A 17,333-nucleotide genomic window follows, 5' to 3' on the forward strand; every position below is an offset into this window, starting at 1 on the left:
CCACCTCCAAGAATGCCTCGTTTGGTTGGAAAGCCATTTTCACGGCTGGAATGCCCCTTGCTATACAAAACAGAATCGCACCAATTGCTCTGGCATGTGGCCTCTTGAAACCTGACCCTGAGATAATAGAACCTTTGAGCTGAAAAAAAGATTCTCCATCCCAGGCAGATGGTGACCAAGTGTGCAGAGATGATGGTCTGTACAAAATCCATGCTAGAATGGAGAATTACAAGAGGAAAACTTGTTGGCTTATTCCTTGCATTTGCTGTTTGAACTAGCACTCTAAGCCAAACTGCTCTTTTTAGTCCTGGAGCTCTACTACTAATTTGTTCTACATTAAGCCCATAATATAAGGTTCTAGTATAAAGGAGAAGTAATTAGCTGAAGAATTAGGGAACATCTGTTCTGAACAAATAGGTAAGCTAAATGTTGGCACCTATTGTAAGGAGCATCTTCACGACCTTGATGTTGAGTAAGCTGTCATAGCTGTAAGGAGAATGGCACTTGCTCATATTCCAGATCTTTTACGACCCCATTAAACAGACTACACATTGTATATTAACAACTTTATTTAAGTACATTGGGCAGCACCCAGCAGTGGTTCACACATCTGTGCAAAGTACAGTGTCAGCCTGATAGAACCAATGCTAGATTGTAGGAAGCACCTGTCAGTTTGTTCATTGTGTAACATTGCTGCTTCAGATAACTGATGCGGAAAAACAAGGAAAAAACACAAAGGACCAGAGAGGAGGGGGCTAATGACCCACAGGGTTCCTTCCAACTCTACAGTTCTAGGATTCTCTCTCCTCCCCTATGTATTGCCTGAAACAGACTATTACACTAACCTAGGAGTTGCTCTGTCATGTCTACCAGTAGAAGCTGACATGCACTGGCTGTCATTGTTACTGTTTCCCTAGATTTGAAATTAGACATTTCATTAACACAAAACATGTTTTCAAACAGTTATTTGGGGGGGGGGCTCTACTCCTGGTGGGAACTGTGAGAATCAAGGCCTTTATAGAAGAGCCTGAACTGAGTATGCAGGTATTTTAGACATCAGGCAGGTCAAACACAATGACATTCTTCTAGTATAAGGCAAGAAATATGGGCCCTTCTCTTTTACCTATGGCAGAAGATCGTAAGTTTTGTAGACCCTCCCATAAACATCTCGGGCTACCCTAATGGATGTACATCTTGCCAGTGGAGATGCTAATAGTCAGGACGACCCCTTTGGTATCTGTTCCACTGAAATCAACACTAAGACCTCCTCTCTGTGTTGGTCAAAACACTCCAACAAGATTTATGCAGCTGCCACCAAGTGAGCATGAAGTGTCAAAGCAAAGAATCTGTTAGCAATCACATTCAGATCTACTTGCTTCTCACGCTTCATCTCCCCGATAGCAAAAGCATGTTTGCTTGAACCCAGGCTGAAAACCCAAGCAGGTAGGTTGAATAGGAACTGCCAGAGAAGACCAGTTTCAAGGCCTCATTCAGGGATGCAACAAACCTTTACATTCGGGTGCAGCTTATTAAAACAGGATCTGGACTCCATTCAAAACCATTAGCTGCTAGGCTCATTCTAGGAGAAATGTCATTTTACTCCAGTTGAAAAACCTACAGGGCTTGGTTCAATGAAGATGTATTAATACAACTGCTACTGTCTGAAGCAGGGAAGGAGAACCTTTGGCCCTCCAGATGTTACTGGACAGCTCTCGTTATCCTTAATCCTTGGCCATAGTGGCTGGGCCTGATGGAAGGTCAGCAACATCTGGAAGGCCACAGGTGCCCAGCCCTGGCCTTAAGAAGTAGGGGAGAGAGGGTTCTCCTGGCCATGCATGTGTCTTAAGAGGGACACATGAGATGATAAAACCTATAGTAGATCATTCACTGTAATATTGTAATATGGCTCTGTGCTAGCTTTCAGTGGCTATGTCCTCACGCGCTGCAAAAATGTCTACATTGTCCCAGCATTTGCTGCCTGGGCAGTCTTGTCCACTCCTGCTTGGGGAAGCTTCATGATACATCACTTATGGGCCATGTTACTTGGAACTAAAGAGAAGAGAATACTGCTGAGATCCTAATCAGGACCCACCAATGGCACTGCTCTGCCCCAAGCACATCCTCTTTGCAGGTGCAGGAGGGGAAATGCCCTTAAGTAGCATATGTCTGGCTTTGAAACACCAGCTACAACTTCTCTTGGGGATTATTCTCTTGCCTTTTGCCCCACTCTTTCCAGGCACAGGTCTGCACTTAAAAAGCTCTGTGTCTGGCTGTTTGGGTTTTTGCCCTGTAGCTTTCCCTGCAGAAAACTGCTCTTTAGTGCTCAATCGGAGCAAACAAACTCAGGTTGCTAAAGAGCAGGGTTTCCCAGGGAAAGCACTGGTGCAAAAAGAAGAAGAAGGGTGTCCTGTAAAGAATGGAGGAAAGGTAGATGTGGCTCAGCTCTTGCTTAGCTCAGATATACAGTTTCTTTCCAAGTGTAAGCCTGTTATCCTAATAGAGAAGCCTAAGACTTCCAATGCAGCTACTCTTCCTAAGGGCGCACCTGCTTTTAAAATTAGGAAGGGACTGAAGGACCAGGAAAGCTTATACTGTCACTGTTATCACCTCACATTTTTATTTGCAAGTTTTTTTAACACTGGGTGTGTATGTGTTGCATAATACACAAAATTTGCACTGCATTTTAACTACCTATCTATTGTGTAGGAGAGGTTATGAGATGTCCCCATCCCTTAGGCCAGACAACAACTGCAGCTTTGAGCACTGAAGGGACTCAGGCTGCTCCTAACAAACTAAATGGCCTATTCTAATCCTCATGACATTTTCTGAGAAAGCTGATGAGTTGAAGGGCAAAGCTGAAGTTTGCAGCCAAAGCACAACGGGTCCACATTCAAAATAAATCAGTGGTAACAAACAGGACAATACTTTGCCTCCACCTTGGATTTCTTGAGTCCCTGCACTCTCGCTTCCTATTGAAGTTTCTCTTCCAACAGTTGCCTACGGAGAGACAAAATGTTTGTTTCCTGCTGTCTCATCTTCTAACACTTAAGTGACCAAGAATGTGAAATATTTGGTTTTCAGCAGCAGCATTAAAACAACAAAAATAACCCTTTACAATAAGAAGCACCAAATGTGTATATTTTAAAAAAGAATAAAAAATTCAATTCAAAGCAGATGATTTTTCCATTCCATTTCTGTAGCAGTACTGAAGCAGTCAAAGGACTTAACAATTAACTCTGGGATGACAGCCTCCCTCTGGAGGCCTCTTACTCAACTCCTAGTGTTCTATCAGAGTTTGTTGTTTCATCCTGCGGTGCATTCATGGAAACAGCCACTCCAAAAGTAACAGGGTACTCTAAGGAGCAGGGATAGTTGCAGGACTGACCCAACGCTACTAAGCAAGTATGGTATTCCCAGTGCTGGTGCACATGTTAAAACAGGACGCGTAGTAGATAGTAGGACAGATAAAAATGAGGGAAACTAATTTTGGGCCCAGTTAGTAGATCAGTTACCACCAAAAGCTTTCAATAAATAAATTCTAAGAGCAATTACGGGGCTTCCCAGCAAGCGTGGCTGAATAGCCCCTTTGTGCGGGGATTGTGACGTGGGCATAAAGCCTCGGCCTTTCGGAAAGAATGAACACTGTAAACCGTGAGAACACACATGAGGCAGGGGAGGGGCTTGGCAGAAGGAAAAGAGAACGAGGCCACATTGCAGAGTGGCCCTGGGCACTTGGCTGCATGACAGACGACTGTCTCATCACCAGATGCCAATGCAAGGACTGTCTAGCGTAAAAAGGGAAGGGTGTTTCTGCTCTACACCATGCATTACAAACTAGTTCCTAAAATTAACTGCTCCAACCATCCTGTTGTGGTCCAGATTCTCACACACCATACTACAGATTCTCTCTCTCTCTCTCTCTCTCTCTCTCTCTCTCTCTCTCTCACACACACACACACACACACACACCCCGCCGTAAATGGGTTTGTAACAGCTTGGAATGTGCTTATCCTCTTTTGTGTGCAAGAGAATTCTAAAAGTAGAGGGGGGAGGCGATGAATTGGCCATCTAAAAAACGACTGCTGAGCAACTGAGAGGAACAGGATCGTAGTCAGTTGCTGTGCTCAGAGTTCCATGACAGACCTTCAATGTGGCCCATGTTCTTCCACCAGTCATTGGGAGCCCTATGCACTGACTGCTTTGCCACACTCTCATTTCCATCCTGCTAAGTTGCTCAGTTCCACAGCCATACTTGCCATCCTCTGTGACACAAATGTACTCCCCACCCCCAAAACAAAGTCTGTGGGCCAGCTGAAAAGGGAACAGAGCTTGCCCACAGGTTCATTCCAATTTCTCACTTGCCACCTGCAAAACCAATCAAAAGTCAAGCCGAAACCCCAGCCTTCCCTTCCCTCGGGAAAGTCCAGGGCATGCTGGCACTCATCTACCCATACACATACACACCAGTGGGGAGCTCCTCAGACACTGACTCAGGAAAGTGAGCCGAGAACAGGAATGACGCTCCAAGGAGACCCCAGAATGCTGCCAGGCTAGAAGGTTTTTCGATGGATTGCCCGGGAACTATCTTCCTCGTATTCTTTCTTCGAAACCCACATTTTCTTAAATGTGTCCAGTGAAGCCAAGATGGAGCCTCTGTGGGAAGACCAGACAAGGAAGTCAGCTAGGCCTCGGCTGGCCATGTGGCTATTTTCCCTTTCTCCTACAGTTAGTAGTATTCAAACTGTCCTCTGGAGAACTGACAGGGTTTTTTTTTGGAGGTTTCTCAACACTAATGCCAGAAGAGGTGGCCCTCCTACATCTTTTCATGTCATGCACACATGCAGGGGACATTCCAGGTGGCATTCAGTTCTTGAGGCCACCATGGATTCCTGGGCTCTGGGCGAATCAACTCGCCACCCCACAACATGCCCCAAAATCTTGTTACAGAAGATATGTGGGAGTTCATCAAAAGACAAAGAAATTGGAAATGATTCCCCAAAGGCAGACACGATAAAGAATGCTGTGCTGCTACAGCAGCAACAGCAACCTGCCCCATCCCTGTTAGGAGAACACACAGACTGCCCTGCTAGGGTATCTCTCCTCTTCTCTGCAGCATCCTCAAGTTGTGGTGCAGTTTCACCCTCCTCCAAAGCAGCCACCACATCACTCTACAACTATAGTAATTAGCGGTAGCTAATGGAAATTACTTTTAACTGGTTTTAATTTTGTCTCTTTCCATTATGGTAACCCACCCTGGGACCTTACTGTGAAGGCATTCAATAAATATTAAAAATGTAATCATCCACACTACACAGGATATGACTACAGGCCAGATTCTCCCTTTGCACTGGCTGGAAGTCACTTCCTCCTCCACCTGAATTAGTGAGAGCTTTCATAGCGCAGCAAGTGGAGTGATGTTGTACGTACCCAATCCATGTGGAATATAATCTCTCTTGAGGAGCAGATATCTGAGAATTAAAAGAAAGGTGGATTTAGTTGGAACCAGTATTCTTCACAATCTAAGCTCACCACATTCCTCCCTAGCATATTATTGCCATCACTTCCCATCAGTCCCAGCTATGCTCCATCCAACTGGTCTGCAGTCTAGGGTAGAGAGCCTCTCTGCAGCCTTTCTGGGTTGCATTTTGACTGCAGAAGCCATGATATTTTGCATATGTCAAAAGGGACTTTGGCTCCCAAAAGCTTGCCACAATAAATACGCTGGTCTTTCAGGTATCACGCGACTGCCAGTTTTGTTGCAATGGACAGCTAAACCTCTGGAATGAGTGCTTTTGGAAGTGTCTGGCTATCTTTGAGTTAAAAGCACAGAGAAGTGATTCCAATGTTCTCTCCATACCACTGCTCACATTGCTGCAAATGGGCTGTGCGGAAAGACAAGCGTGAGAAGAGGGCCCTGCAGACGGCCATTAACAGAGGAACTGCTCACATTGAACAACTAATGCACCCACTAGATAGAGATGATCAAATCCCATCTTCCACAGAGACCCAGTTCTGCTGAGAATACCATGGGTTACCCTCAGAGTGGCAAAAGCCTAGAGAAAACTCCTACCCTGATTTTGACATCCTTGGGGGCCAGTTTCTTCACTTCGCTCAGAAGCCTATCGCCAAAACCTGAACCAAAGACAAAAGTCAACTTCAGTTTCAAGGCAGCTGATTAAGATTCTGGCTTCTTTCCCCCACAATTGATGGAGGCCCTGCACCCCCAAAGGGCTTGATTTAGGGACTTGGTAGTGGTGGAGGAATCTCCCCCTCTTTTCACTTCTCTCCCTGCCTCCCACCCAGTTGGTAATGACAAGGAGCCTGCAGCCTCCACTATGGATGGTGCTGTGCTCCATCTCTTGCCCATACTCCTCACTAAAGAAAATATTTAACAAGTTGAGGCATACTTCAGGCTTCCAGGTCTACAGAAACACTGACCTGGAAAGAGAACCAGAAAGTGGGGGATTGTGTACTATATGGCAAGGTGTTGTCAATCCACAAATCTCAGGTAAATGATGCAATGGAAGGAAGGAAACCATCCAAGCAGGGCAGAATAATGATGTCCCTTTGGTATTATATAGAAGACATGAGGGGAAGCCACTGACACTATTTCCTCAGATATCCAGCCTTTCTCCTCCAACTGGGTTGAAACCAGCATCTTTCTGGAACTCTCCTTTCCCCCAGGGAAAGGAACCATAAGGAGTTCCTTCTGCCCATCCTCACTCCTGGGAAGCTAATGTAAACCTTGCTAGCTTCAAGGAAGAAGGGATGGAAAGGAGTCTCAAGTTAAGCTCAGAACGCCGAGCATGTCCCCAAAGGCAAAGAACCAACAGAAAGAACCTTTGAAGAGTGTTGAGCCTCCAGAGAGGACAATGTTGGAGAAGAGTGTCCGCCTCAAGTCCATATCCGACTTCTGAATGGCAAAAACCAGGACTTCGTGCAGCCCCTCGCACTCCTCCCCAATCAGATCTGGCCGGAACAACAACTCAGGGGCTCGGAATCGGGCAGGGCCAATCTGCAAACAGCACAAAAGAGAGAGTGGGCCTTCTTGTTCCTATATAAGCAGTCTTTATGTGCTGATAGTGAGGAATAATAATAATAATAATTTATACCCCGCCCATCTGGCTGGGTTTCCCCTCCCACTCCGGGCAGCTCCCAACAGAATATTAATAATCATAATAAAGCAACAAAACATTAAACATTAAAAACTGCCTTCAGATGTCTTCTAAAAGTCAGATAGGCGGGCGCCACCAGGTCCTCTGCCTGAAGTGATACACATGTAGAAGCTCAGAGCCAAAGGTCATATACCTCAGCCTTTTTGAGTAGACAAACTCAAGGAAGCTCTCCCAGTGAAGAAAACATTCCTATCGAGATGGCACCACCAATTACATATTTGTAGGGAAGTGAGCTGGTAAAAATTGTTACTGACTAGTAGCTTGTTTGCAGGGCTGGTCTATCAACTTTAAAAAACAAATATATTGGAGGAAGAGTCTGTTTTATCAAAGCCAAGTCTCAAACATTGTCATATTAGATTCCATCAAGTTAAGAAACAAGCTTTTTTCCAAGTTTAATCAAAAACAACAGTGACCCAGCTAGCAAAGTAGATTCTTTCAGATATGATGCCTAGGAAAACAACAAGAAGGAAACTTAACAGACTATATATAGACACCTTTGTTGAGTTTTAGAATAGACCACACCTGAACTCCATGTTAACAATCATAGAATCATAGAGCTGCAAGGGACTTTGAGGGTCATCAAGTCCAAACCCCTGCAATGCAGGAATCCTGCCCACCCACAGTTGTCCCTGGGTGGGTTCGAACCACCAACCTTCTGATTAACCGTCAGATGCACTGAGCCATTGCGCCACAGAAGGAACTTCTCCGCAATTAGCCAGGGGGATTCATTAAGCCTCACCAGTGTCCGCTGACACAGCAAATGAGGAGGAACAAAGCCACCAAAGGCAAGAAAACTAGAATGCTGGGTAGGGAGGGACACACCGATATACTCTGCCTCAGGGTCCAATTATAACACTTGAAACACTTGGGCTGGAGCTTTTTCTTCCTCTAGAAATTTTTGCAGGAAGACTTACTTCCTATGTTGAACACCACAGGCCTAAAGGCAGATAACAGCCACAATTCCTAACCAGTCTGTTGATCTGTAGAATAATAACGGAGGCTTATTTAGCAACATCTGACTTCCAACAGGGCCGCCTCTACACAAACCTCAATGGTGCTTCCATCAGGAAGGTAGTACTGAGCTTTCTCAGTTTCTAATGTCTCATCCTTCTGTGGGTTTATTGACAGGTAACAGGCCCGCTGTGGAAGAAAGACAAGCAGAGTGTGGTGGTCAGTCAAGCACATTCTTTTAAAAGACACACTAGATACAAACACTGGTGAGAATACTCACATTACTCTTGGCCCAGACACAATAGCACTCTATACATGAGATTGCTAACCAGAGGTTTCCCACAATATGCCAAGCATAGGACACACTGTTCTCAATGATATCTACTATGAGAGGGTTTGCACTATGTATATGTGTCAGCACATGGGCATGTTTGGAAGTCTTCCTAAAACTACCACTTCAGAAAGTGGTGGCAGGGAGAAGTCATGTTTGAAAGCTTCCCCCCTTTTGTAGGTTTTAAAAAGACTTCTCTGACCATCGAAAGCTAGCAAAAAGGATTATGTTCATTTTTTTGGATGTGCTAGTTTGTAGAAAGTTTCTGGCATGAAGGAGCGTTCGGACTTGTTATCTCACACCTATGTTCTGAAGAGAGATAGCCCCAGAAGGGATGTATCATGTCATTTTTCTGAACACAGATTGGTCTTCCCTTTCTGTCTGAGAGATGGACCTAGTGCTAAGGGAAGGTGCCGTTGAAGAGCAGGGAAAATGCAGTTCAGCACTGGAGCTCAAAGTTCAGCTTCAGGAGGCATCTGCAACTGCAGCAGCCCTCTCTTCCCAAGCCTTCCTGAAATCTCAACACAGACCCTGCCAGATACGGTGAGATACACCAGGTGTGGCACTCCATCCCATTCTACAGCACTCAGTTCCCACAGAAGACTAAGGGCACCCAGGTACCTCTTTGATGGTTTTGACGATTTCAAATTCAGATGACGTGTGGAAGTCGTAGCCTTCCTTCCGGAGATAAAGGCGAAGGAAACGAGAGACATCACGGCCGGCTATGTCAATCCGCATAATGGAATGGGGCATGGCAAAGCCTTCATAAATAGGAACCGCGTGGGTGACCCCATCCCCAGAGTCCAAGACCACTCCCGTAGTTCGCCCTGTCGCATAACTGCAGAAAGGAAATATGTTTCAGAACACACACACAAAACAGAATTTGCGGAAGTCAACATTAACTAATGGGGCTCCCCAACACCATTTCTTAAGATAATCGTTACTTAAGGTACTCGTTACACCATTTCTTAAGGTTATCGTTACTTAATTTATTCTGACTTCTCTAGAACTAAGGAGCTATCTTTAGAAACAAAAACACACTGATGGTGATACTTCATTGGCTCAGACAACAAAGGGAGAAAGTTTATACTATACAGCTACATTCTGAAAAAGTGATAGGCTGGAGAACAAAACTAGAATTAACACAGAAATAACTGGAAGGAACTCTACAAACAATGGTGATAAATTCTAACACAAACAGACACCTGAGCATTCATTTAGTCAAGAAGCCAGCATTTCTCAAGATGTAATCTTTGACAAGATCCAGGATGCAATCCTGTGCACACTTAGCTGAGAGTAAGCCCTTCTCAACACAATGCGGCCCACTTATGAGTAAAAATGCACAAGATTACACAAGCTAGTCACCCCGGCCAGCCCGCTTTCTTAAGGGAAAACAGACCCCATGCAAACCCTTGTTTTGCATTGCAAAAAAAATTGTTTCTCCTCCAAAGAACGTAAGAATAGCCTTCTGGATCAGGCCAATGGCCCATCCAGCATCCTATAATCGCAGTGGCCAACCAGATTCCTGTGGGAAACCAGGGAACAGAGCATGAACAAAAGAGGTGGAGCATAGCCATCCTGGCTAGTAGCCATTAATAGCCCTCTCTTCCACGAACGAGAGCTCCAAGAAAGCAAAAGGGGTGGGGGTAAAGTACTTACAGGCTAAGCACAGCTTGCATGGAGATGAACAGGGCTGGCACATTAAAGGTTTCAAAGAAAACTTCAGCTGCTCTTTCACGGTTCTTGCGTGGGTTCAGGGGAGCCTCTGTCAGGAGTACGGGATGCTGGTGGTTGGGGACACAAAAGACGTGGTTGGGTAGGGCTCCGCCAGTGAGCATATGGATGTTTCCAGGTCTCCCAAAGCAATGAAAAGGCAACCCCAATACTTTATTCGGCAGTGGAAGAATTTGTCACCAGTTGCAATAGGTTGAAAGAAGGGAAATTTAGCCAGGTTCACAATGATCTTGAAAAAGTTGTCATTCTAGAGGTGTTTGCCCCTCCCCTTGTAACATGCTCCAGAGTGCTTCGTGTGAAAGGGGACTAACAGTCAAGCAAAAACGTTTGAAATGCAGAGCGGGCACTAGGAAAAACAACCCAAGTTGAAGCAAATGGCCAGGCAAATGCTCTTCTCCATTAAGTTTTGATTCAATGAACTTTGCCTTATTTCGTTTTAATTCTTTTCTGTGGATATTTACTACCCATTCATCCAACATCCAATAGCTTACAAAGCTATTTTTAAGAATTCAGTGAAATCACATTACATCAAACATATCTTAAAGCCCTGTAAACTTGACATCCCCTATATATATATATTTACCGGTAAATACTTGAGTTAGTGAATACAGGGAGCTGTATGCAGGATAGTTATGATGTGGATAGATGATAAAGAATGGAAGATGCAAGTACAGAAAGCAGTAAGGGTGCAAAGCCCTTCTACCAAACCAAATATGGGAGGCTCTCTTTGTTTGGCCACTTGGGGCTTGTGGATATAGAGTTAGCTCACCTCTTCAGAGAAGGTCTGGAGCTGGTCTTTTGAGTACACGTATTGCCAAATGCGCTCCATGTCATTCCAGTCCTTCACTATGCCGTGCTCCATAGGGTAGCGGATGGAAAGAAGGCCTCTGTGCTCCTGGGCAAAGCAAAAGCAAAAAACAAAACAAAGCACTTAGTCCATCAGAGGGAAGGCCAGAAGAATCACCCGCTATGTCCATCATGGAGGCTTTGTAGCTCATTTCTTAATGGAGCTACTTTCCAGGAACCCCAATGAGCAGCACCATTTAAATAATAATAATAGTAATAATAATAATAATACACGCCTCTTGTGCAGGAGGGAAAATGTTATTGACAGTATGGAAGCAATGTTAATGAGAATCTCTATTCTTCTATTTAGAAACAAGGAGACAAATACGAAGATGGCTACTGTAGCCATTGTCCTTCCTTCATCTGAATGTTCATGGTTCAAAATCAGGGACCATGCAAGAGTCAGATGGTGACAGGGCACATGCTAGACTGATCAGGAACTTTGTTCTGAAATCAGCTCTTCTCCATTAGTGCATCCACTTTTCACTGATTTGATCAGGTCTGGACTTTGGCAAGCAGAGATATTCAGTGATTAATCTTAACACAAACTGTTATCTGGACTGACTTAACAACCATTTCCCAAACCCTACCCAGAACTCAGGGAGCTGAGGCCCTCTAGATGTTACAGTGGTACCTCGGGTTACATACGCTTCAGGTTACAGACTCCGCTAACCCAGAAATATTACCTCGGGTTAAGAATTTTGCTTCAGGATGAGAACAGAAATCGCGCAGCGGCGGCATGGCAGCAGCAGGAGGCCCCATTAGTTAAAGTGGTGCTTCAAGTTAAGAACAGTTTCAGGTTAAGAACGGACCTCCGGAACGAATTAAGTACGTAACCAGAGGTACCACTGTATTGGACTCCATTTCTCATCAGCCCCAGCCAGCATAAGCAATGGTCAGGGATGGCTGGAGTTGTAGTCAAACAACATCCAGAGGGCCACAGGTTCCCCAGTCCACAGCAGCTACTGGGCCTGAATTGTAAATTATACTGGCAACAGAAATGATGCATGATACACATCAGAGGTGCCTTACTGCTTAGCAAACACGTGCACATGTTATGCAAGCTCTGATATGCATAAACAAGGCATTCAGATATACTAAAGGCCTTCAGACTCCAAGATATTTCTAATGTGACCTGGTATTCTGGGCAAAATGTCCCAATCCTGAACTTGTTATCAGAAGAACCATATGACTGGCAAGTGATGGTAAGCTTGAACCAAAGAAAGGGGACAGGTTTTCCCTTTCAGGTGCCTTACCCAAGGACAGAGGAGCACAATACAGCTGCCTTACCTCTGCTTTTGGTCCAATGAAAATGTCACCTTCCAAAGCTCCAGCCATAACCCGAACATGCTTTGGTCTGCCCACGCTGTAAGACATAGTGGAAAAAATAATCTCGCAACACAAAGAATAGATTGAACAGTACAAATTATTCCTCAGTTTACTGCTGAGAGATCATCCTAGAACCACTGATTAAGAAGTAGTACTTGAACAGCCTTGGGAGATGTGTCATATGCAAATCTCAGTACAGAAATAATATAGTAATGAGTTGAGGACTTAGGGTCGGTTTGTAGTTGAAAAGAATACCCAAGGATACAAAACCCACAAGCAGCTATTACAGAGAATCTCAAAGCCCTTAGTATTAAGGAATTCTGCTCCACCACACCCCTGTATTAGGCCAGTCAGGGCAGATCTGAGAAGCTTGTTTCAAGTTCCAGAGCCAGCACAGAACCCAAGACCTACTCTTCTCCACAATAGGCACTGCACTTGATATGGAATTCATGGAGCCTCCATAATATAATCCAGAATTGTGCACCAAGCTACTTACTAGTTTGGAAAGCAGTACTTGGGTATCTGATCACCTGCAAAGCCAGCTTTAATCATGCCAGAGCCCTGTGGAGCAGAAAAGAATTGAAGACAATTATAGAAAAACAGACCATTATTGTAAGGTGCTTCAGTTCCTGTAATATTTCTGGTAAAAATAAACCGAACAGTGCATCAGCCTAAATGTAGCACAAGTGATTTATCTGTAACCATCCCAATCTGTGCAAACAATGGCAAAACACCCCAGAAATTCCATGATAGTACTGTAAATGTGTTTGGAATGTCCATGTTGTAAGTGACCACCAGAGGGAGCAAATCCTATTTCCAATCTTCTCATCCAGTCCAGTCAAGTTGCAGAGTGCATTCAAGAAACAGAAATAATACAGCGGATAAAACCAGATGTATGACTTATACACTGAAGCCAAAGATCCTATGTCCTAGTAACTTAACAGAATACACAATTATTGCACGTATCTGGGCAACATCTGCTTTTGCAAGCCCCTTGGAAAAACAGCATGCAAAGCACTTCAGAAAATGTAGATCAGAGATGCAGAACCAGTGGCTCTCCAGATGTTGCCCAATTACAACTCCCATCCTCCCTAACCACTGGATATGCTGGCTGGGACTGATGGGAATTGGAGTCCAGGAACAGTGGGAAGACCAGAGATTCCTCATTCCAGAGAAATGTACAGAACGGTCTTAATTCAGTTCATGTTTCTTGCATGCAAGTAGACCAGTACATCCGTTCTGACCTAGATCCATTCAATTTTTAAGGTAAAATCCTAAATAAATCTGCACTATGGGGCAGTTACAAGGTAGTCTGAAGGTATCCCTTGCTTATTTACTTTTAAAAAACCATTTCTACTTGCTCCAATGGTCAAAAAAGAAAAGAGCCAGAGAAGCCCTTGGACCATCCTATTGTTATTTTTAATTTAAATTGGAGTAAATTATCCTTGCAAACTAATCCACATGTCTCTGTTATGATCATGATCCATCAAATGGGTAGGAAGGTTTTGGTGGAGTGAACAAAAATCCTCTTCCATCCCTAAACCTTCCATAGATTAAATTTCCTGATTTCTGAACAGTTTTAATTTACTGCTCTTCTGTCCCTCAATAGCATTAGCAGCACAGTATCCTTAAGAGATTCCTCAGCATGGTAGTGGTGTTTTTTTTGAGGGGGGATCTGGGGAAAATACTAAGCTTACAAGCCAAATGATCTTTTATTTAATATATCACACTCTCTGCCCCTGAGGTGGTATGTGTAAAGTACCCCAAAAATCTCCATCCAGGCACTGACTAAGACTACATGTGCTTAGCTTCAGCAAAGTTGCTGTGTCATGTGCTTTCTGATGATGCCCTCATCTATTAGCTATTTAAATATTTAGGAGACACTGGATACAGGAGAGAAATAATGTCAGTTTTAACAAGCTACCTAACACGCACCTCTACAAAGTCCATTAATGCAGAACATTAGTAAGAAAGGGTTCCATTTCCAGAGATTTCAGAGGAAGCTTTATATACATATTTAAATTGACAGATTAAACCCTCATACTAGCAAACAGGCAATGAAAGTGCAGAAAAATTCACTGTACTGCCCAAGGCCAAACAGAATGAAGAAAAAGCACTGAAGCCTCTCTGGGTGTGTGGGTGGGTGATACAAGCTCATGCTTCTAAATGAGAAGCGTAAAGGTCAGCAGAGGCAGCGTGATTAAGGAGAATAAAGGGAATATTACTCATTTTGGTATTTTATTATTTCATAAAATTTACCCACCACTTGAGAGTAAAAAAAACAAACCCTTTGCTGAAGAGTCAGCCTGTTTTATCACCCCTGCCAGACCTTTAGAGTTATTGTTTGAATAAAGGCCCATGAGAAAGGTGTTGAGGGAATATGTAACCGGTGGTTTTTCAAGGCATTTTGGGAAGCACTGTTCTTAATACAGAACATATTATGTTGGAACTAGAGGCAGCATCTAACACTGGTTTCCACCTGCGGAAATGCCTGCTGGGAGAATAGAAATTAGCTTCCAGAGGAAAGCAGGGCACACAACCAAGGCCTCACAGGAGACTACACTCTTAAGAACATCACCAGATCACATACAGTACTCGTTTCTCCACCACTAACCAATCATAACAAACCAGGCGAAATTTAAGGGTCAAGAAGACCAACTAGTACAGTCTAATCTCCAATAATAGCCAATGGACTTCAAAAAGGCGGGACAAGCTGGGGTCCTGAAGGCTTAAGTGGATAAACCCAAGCGAGTAGCCACGTAAGGAGCCAATCAGAGGACGAAGAAGCCCAAGGGCGTGAACTACCCCTTAATTAAGGCTCTGTTGTTCTTCGCAATGCACCGCCCAGCGACTGACTGGCAGAGGAAGCAGCCAATGGGAACCCGGGCTGGGTCATTGAAAGGGAGACAAGAAGGACCAGCTTCGGGAAGCAGGTGATGGTGCACGAAGAACCGGGTGAAAAGGAAGGGGAGCCTCCTGGGAAGAGGAGGGGGCGCCGAAGGGTTTCCAGGGGGGAGTCCAAGGCCCCGGCAGCCCGCAGGCATCGCGGCAGAACTTCCCCGCCCCCACCTCCTCAGAGGGCCACAACACAGAGGGGCCCAGTCAGGGCCGGACTCACGTTATCAATCACCACCGGCTGGTTCGCGATCACATCGTAGGACTCCATGGCGAGCGCCCGCGCGCCGCCGCCGCCGCCTCAGTCAATGCCAAAGCAAAGCGACAGCGCAGGCGGCAAAGCGCATGCTCGGGACGCGAAGCGAAGCATGCTGGGAAACCGAGTTTCTTGGCGAGGGAAAGGAAAGCCCTCCTCCAGTTGGCTCGCCCGGGGTTTCAGGGAGAGATAGAAAGGGTAGAGGGGACCATCGCGCTGCTCGAACGTGTCGTTTCGGGTTTCCGATAAGAAATCAAATACAGTACATGGCCTCGGGGCGGAAGGGAGAAATCAAAGCTTTAAGGTAGCTACGTGATTGTGCCTTAGCGCGTCCACTCCCAAATAGAACAGGGCAGTCAAGAGAGGAGTTCATCCTTAAAAAAAAAAGTTGTGGATTTAAATATTGTTCTACCTTGTTAAAAATATAGTCCTGACGATTCAAATGCCAATGAAAATGTAGTGCATTAGATATACTGCAGAGGTGCGGATAGGAGAGCTTGGCTTTCAACATCCGTGCAATAAAGATCCTTCTGAACACGGCAGGTTAGAGTCCGGCTACAGCGGATAATTCTTTATAGCCCCGTTAGGTTGGTTGGCCATTCGTCTATCTCGGGAGACAAGGGAAGAGTTGTATTATATGTCTTTCTGTCTGCTGCGAATTCAGAATCTTGCAAGATAGCATATACTGTAACCCCATTTCATGTTACACCCAGTATTGTTATCTCAAGTTGGAGGTAGCCTGAGTCACAAAGTAAAATCTTAGTTTTCATCATTTAACAAAGCGTGATTCGAACCCGGAAGTTGAAGGCATCCGTCTGCTGTCATTTATATACCTAACGTGATGTTTATGTTACTCTTCCGAAAGTGTACTTGCACTGGGCCGGAAGGCTTTTCTTCGCGGTGGATTGTGGGAACTGTAGTTCCATTGTGTGAGAGCCTTACAGCATGAGTTCTTTGTGCAATCCACCCAATGCACAGATCATTGCCGTACTCCTTTATTCTGCATTGCTTGGCTGACATTTATAAACTTGGACTGTGCCAATTTCTAGTATTGAATATGTTTGATTTCTAGACTATCTCTCACCTCCCTGAACATGCTGTCAAAGATATTTTTCATAATCTCAAATTCTAGGTCTGTAACATTTTGAATAATAAAATTCTATTATGACAATCTCGACGGGTTGAACATCCTGCCCTCCCAGAGCAACCATGTAGTCTTTCTCCCCACAATCACCCCATCCAATTTTGGAAGGGGTATAATGGATTCTCCCGCTAAAGCTCATATATATGGCAATACTTTTCTGTTGCGGGAGTGGGGGAGTACCAGTTTTGAAACCATCTGCTTCTCTACAAAATGTGAGAAGCTGGATAATGTGAGGAAAATAAAAACCATTAGAAATATGTGACTTTAAGTTAATAGAGGGGAAAGCATTCAGGAAGAACCAGCAATTTGGAATACAGTGGTACCTCGGGTTACAGACGCTTCAGGTTACAGACGCTTCAGGTTACAGACTCTGCTAACCCAGAAATAGTACCTCGGGTTAAGAACTTTGCTTCAGAATGAGAACAGAAATCGAGCGGCTGTGGTGCAGCGGCAACGGGAGACCCTATTAGCTAAAGTGGTACCTCAGGTTAAGAACAGTTTCAGGTTAAGAACGGACCTCCGGAACGAATTAAGTTCTTAACCCGAGGTACCACTGTACTGGATTCAAATTGTTGTGGGGCGGATAGTATCACAACCAAGAAAAGTATTCTCTGGCTATACCAGGCATATTGGATTCATGGAATCCTCTTGGAAGATTGCCAACTTGCATTG

General features: G+C 44.6%; 1 protein-coding gene and 1 long non-coding RNA gene across 2 annotated transcripts in view; both read right to left on the bottom strand.

Moving 5' to 3' along the window:
- The window catches only part of LOC308477535, a 74,391-nt gene that overhangs the window by 3,052 nt on the left and 54,006 nt on the right, over window positions 1–17,333 (bottom strand). The window lies entirely within an intron of this gene.
- On the bottom strand, window positions 552–15,631 carry ACTR1A (actin related protein 1A). Its single transcript, XM_081006201.1, has 11 exons — window positions 15,485–15,631; window positions 12,863–12,927; window positions 12,328–12,403; window positions 10,961–11,086; window positions 10,117–10,241; window positions 9,079–9,295; window positions 8,223–8,315; window positions 6,841–7,015; window positions 6,071–6,132; window positions 5,428–5,468; window positions 552–4,653 (listed from the first exon to the last, which is right to left on the bottom strand). The coding sequence occupies exons 1-11, from the start codon at window positions 15,530–15,532 to the stop codon at window positions 4,551–4,553; spliced, it is 1,131 nt and encodes a 376-aa protein (XP_080862327.1). The 5' UTR covers window positions 15,533–15,631; the 3' UTR covers window positions 552–4,550.

This window comes from Podarcis pityusensis (assembly GCF_964106645.2).
Source record: "Podarcis pityusensis genome assembly, chromosome: 5".
Classification (NCBI taxonomy): Eukaryota; Metazoa; Chordata; class Lepidosauria; order Squamata; family Lacertidae; genus Podarcis; species Podarcis pityusensis.

What these genes read in the sequence shown, in the direction of transcription:
- ACTR1A (XM_081006201.1), bottom strand. Translation starts at nt 15,532, where the DNA reads ATGGAGTCCTACGATGTGATCGCGAACCAGCCGGTGGTGATTGATAAC. An exon ending in AAGTACTGCTTTCCAAACTA is followed by an intron (nt 12,404 to 12,862) that starts GTAAGTAGCTTG and finishes TATGTCTTACAG; the next exon opens with CGTGGGCAGACCAAAGCATG. An exon ending in TCCAGACCTTCTCTGAAGAG is followed by an intron (nt 10,242 to 10,960) that starts GTGAGCTAACTC and finishes CCCAACCACCAG; the next exon opens with CATCCCGTACTCCTGACAGA.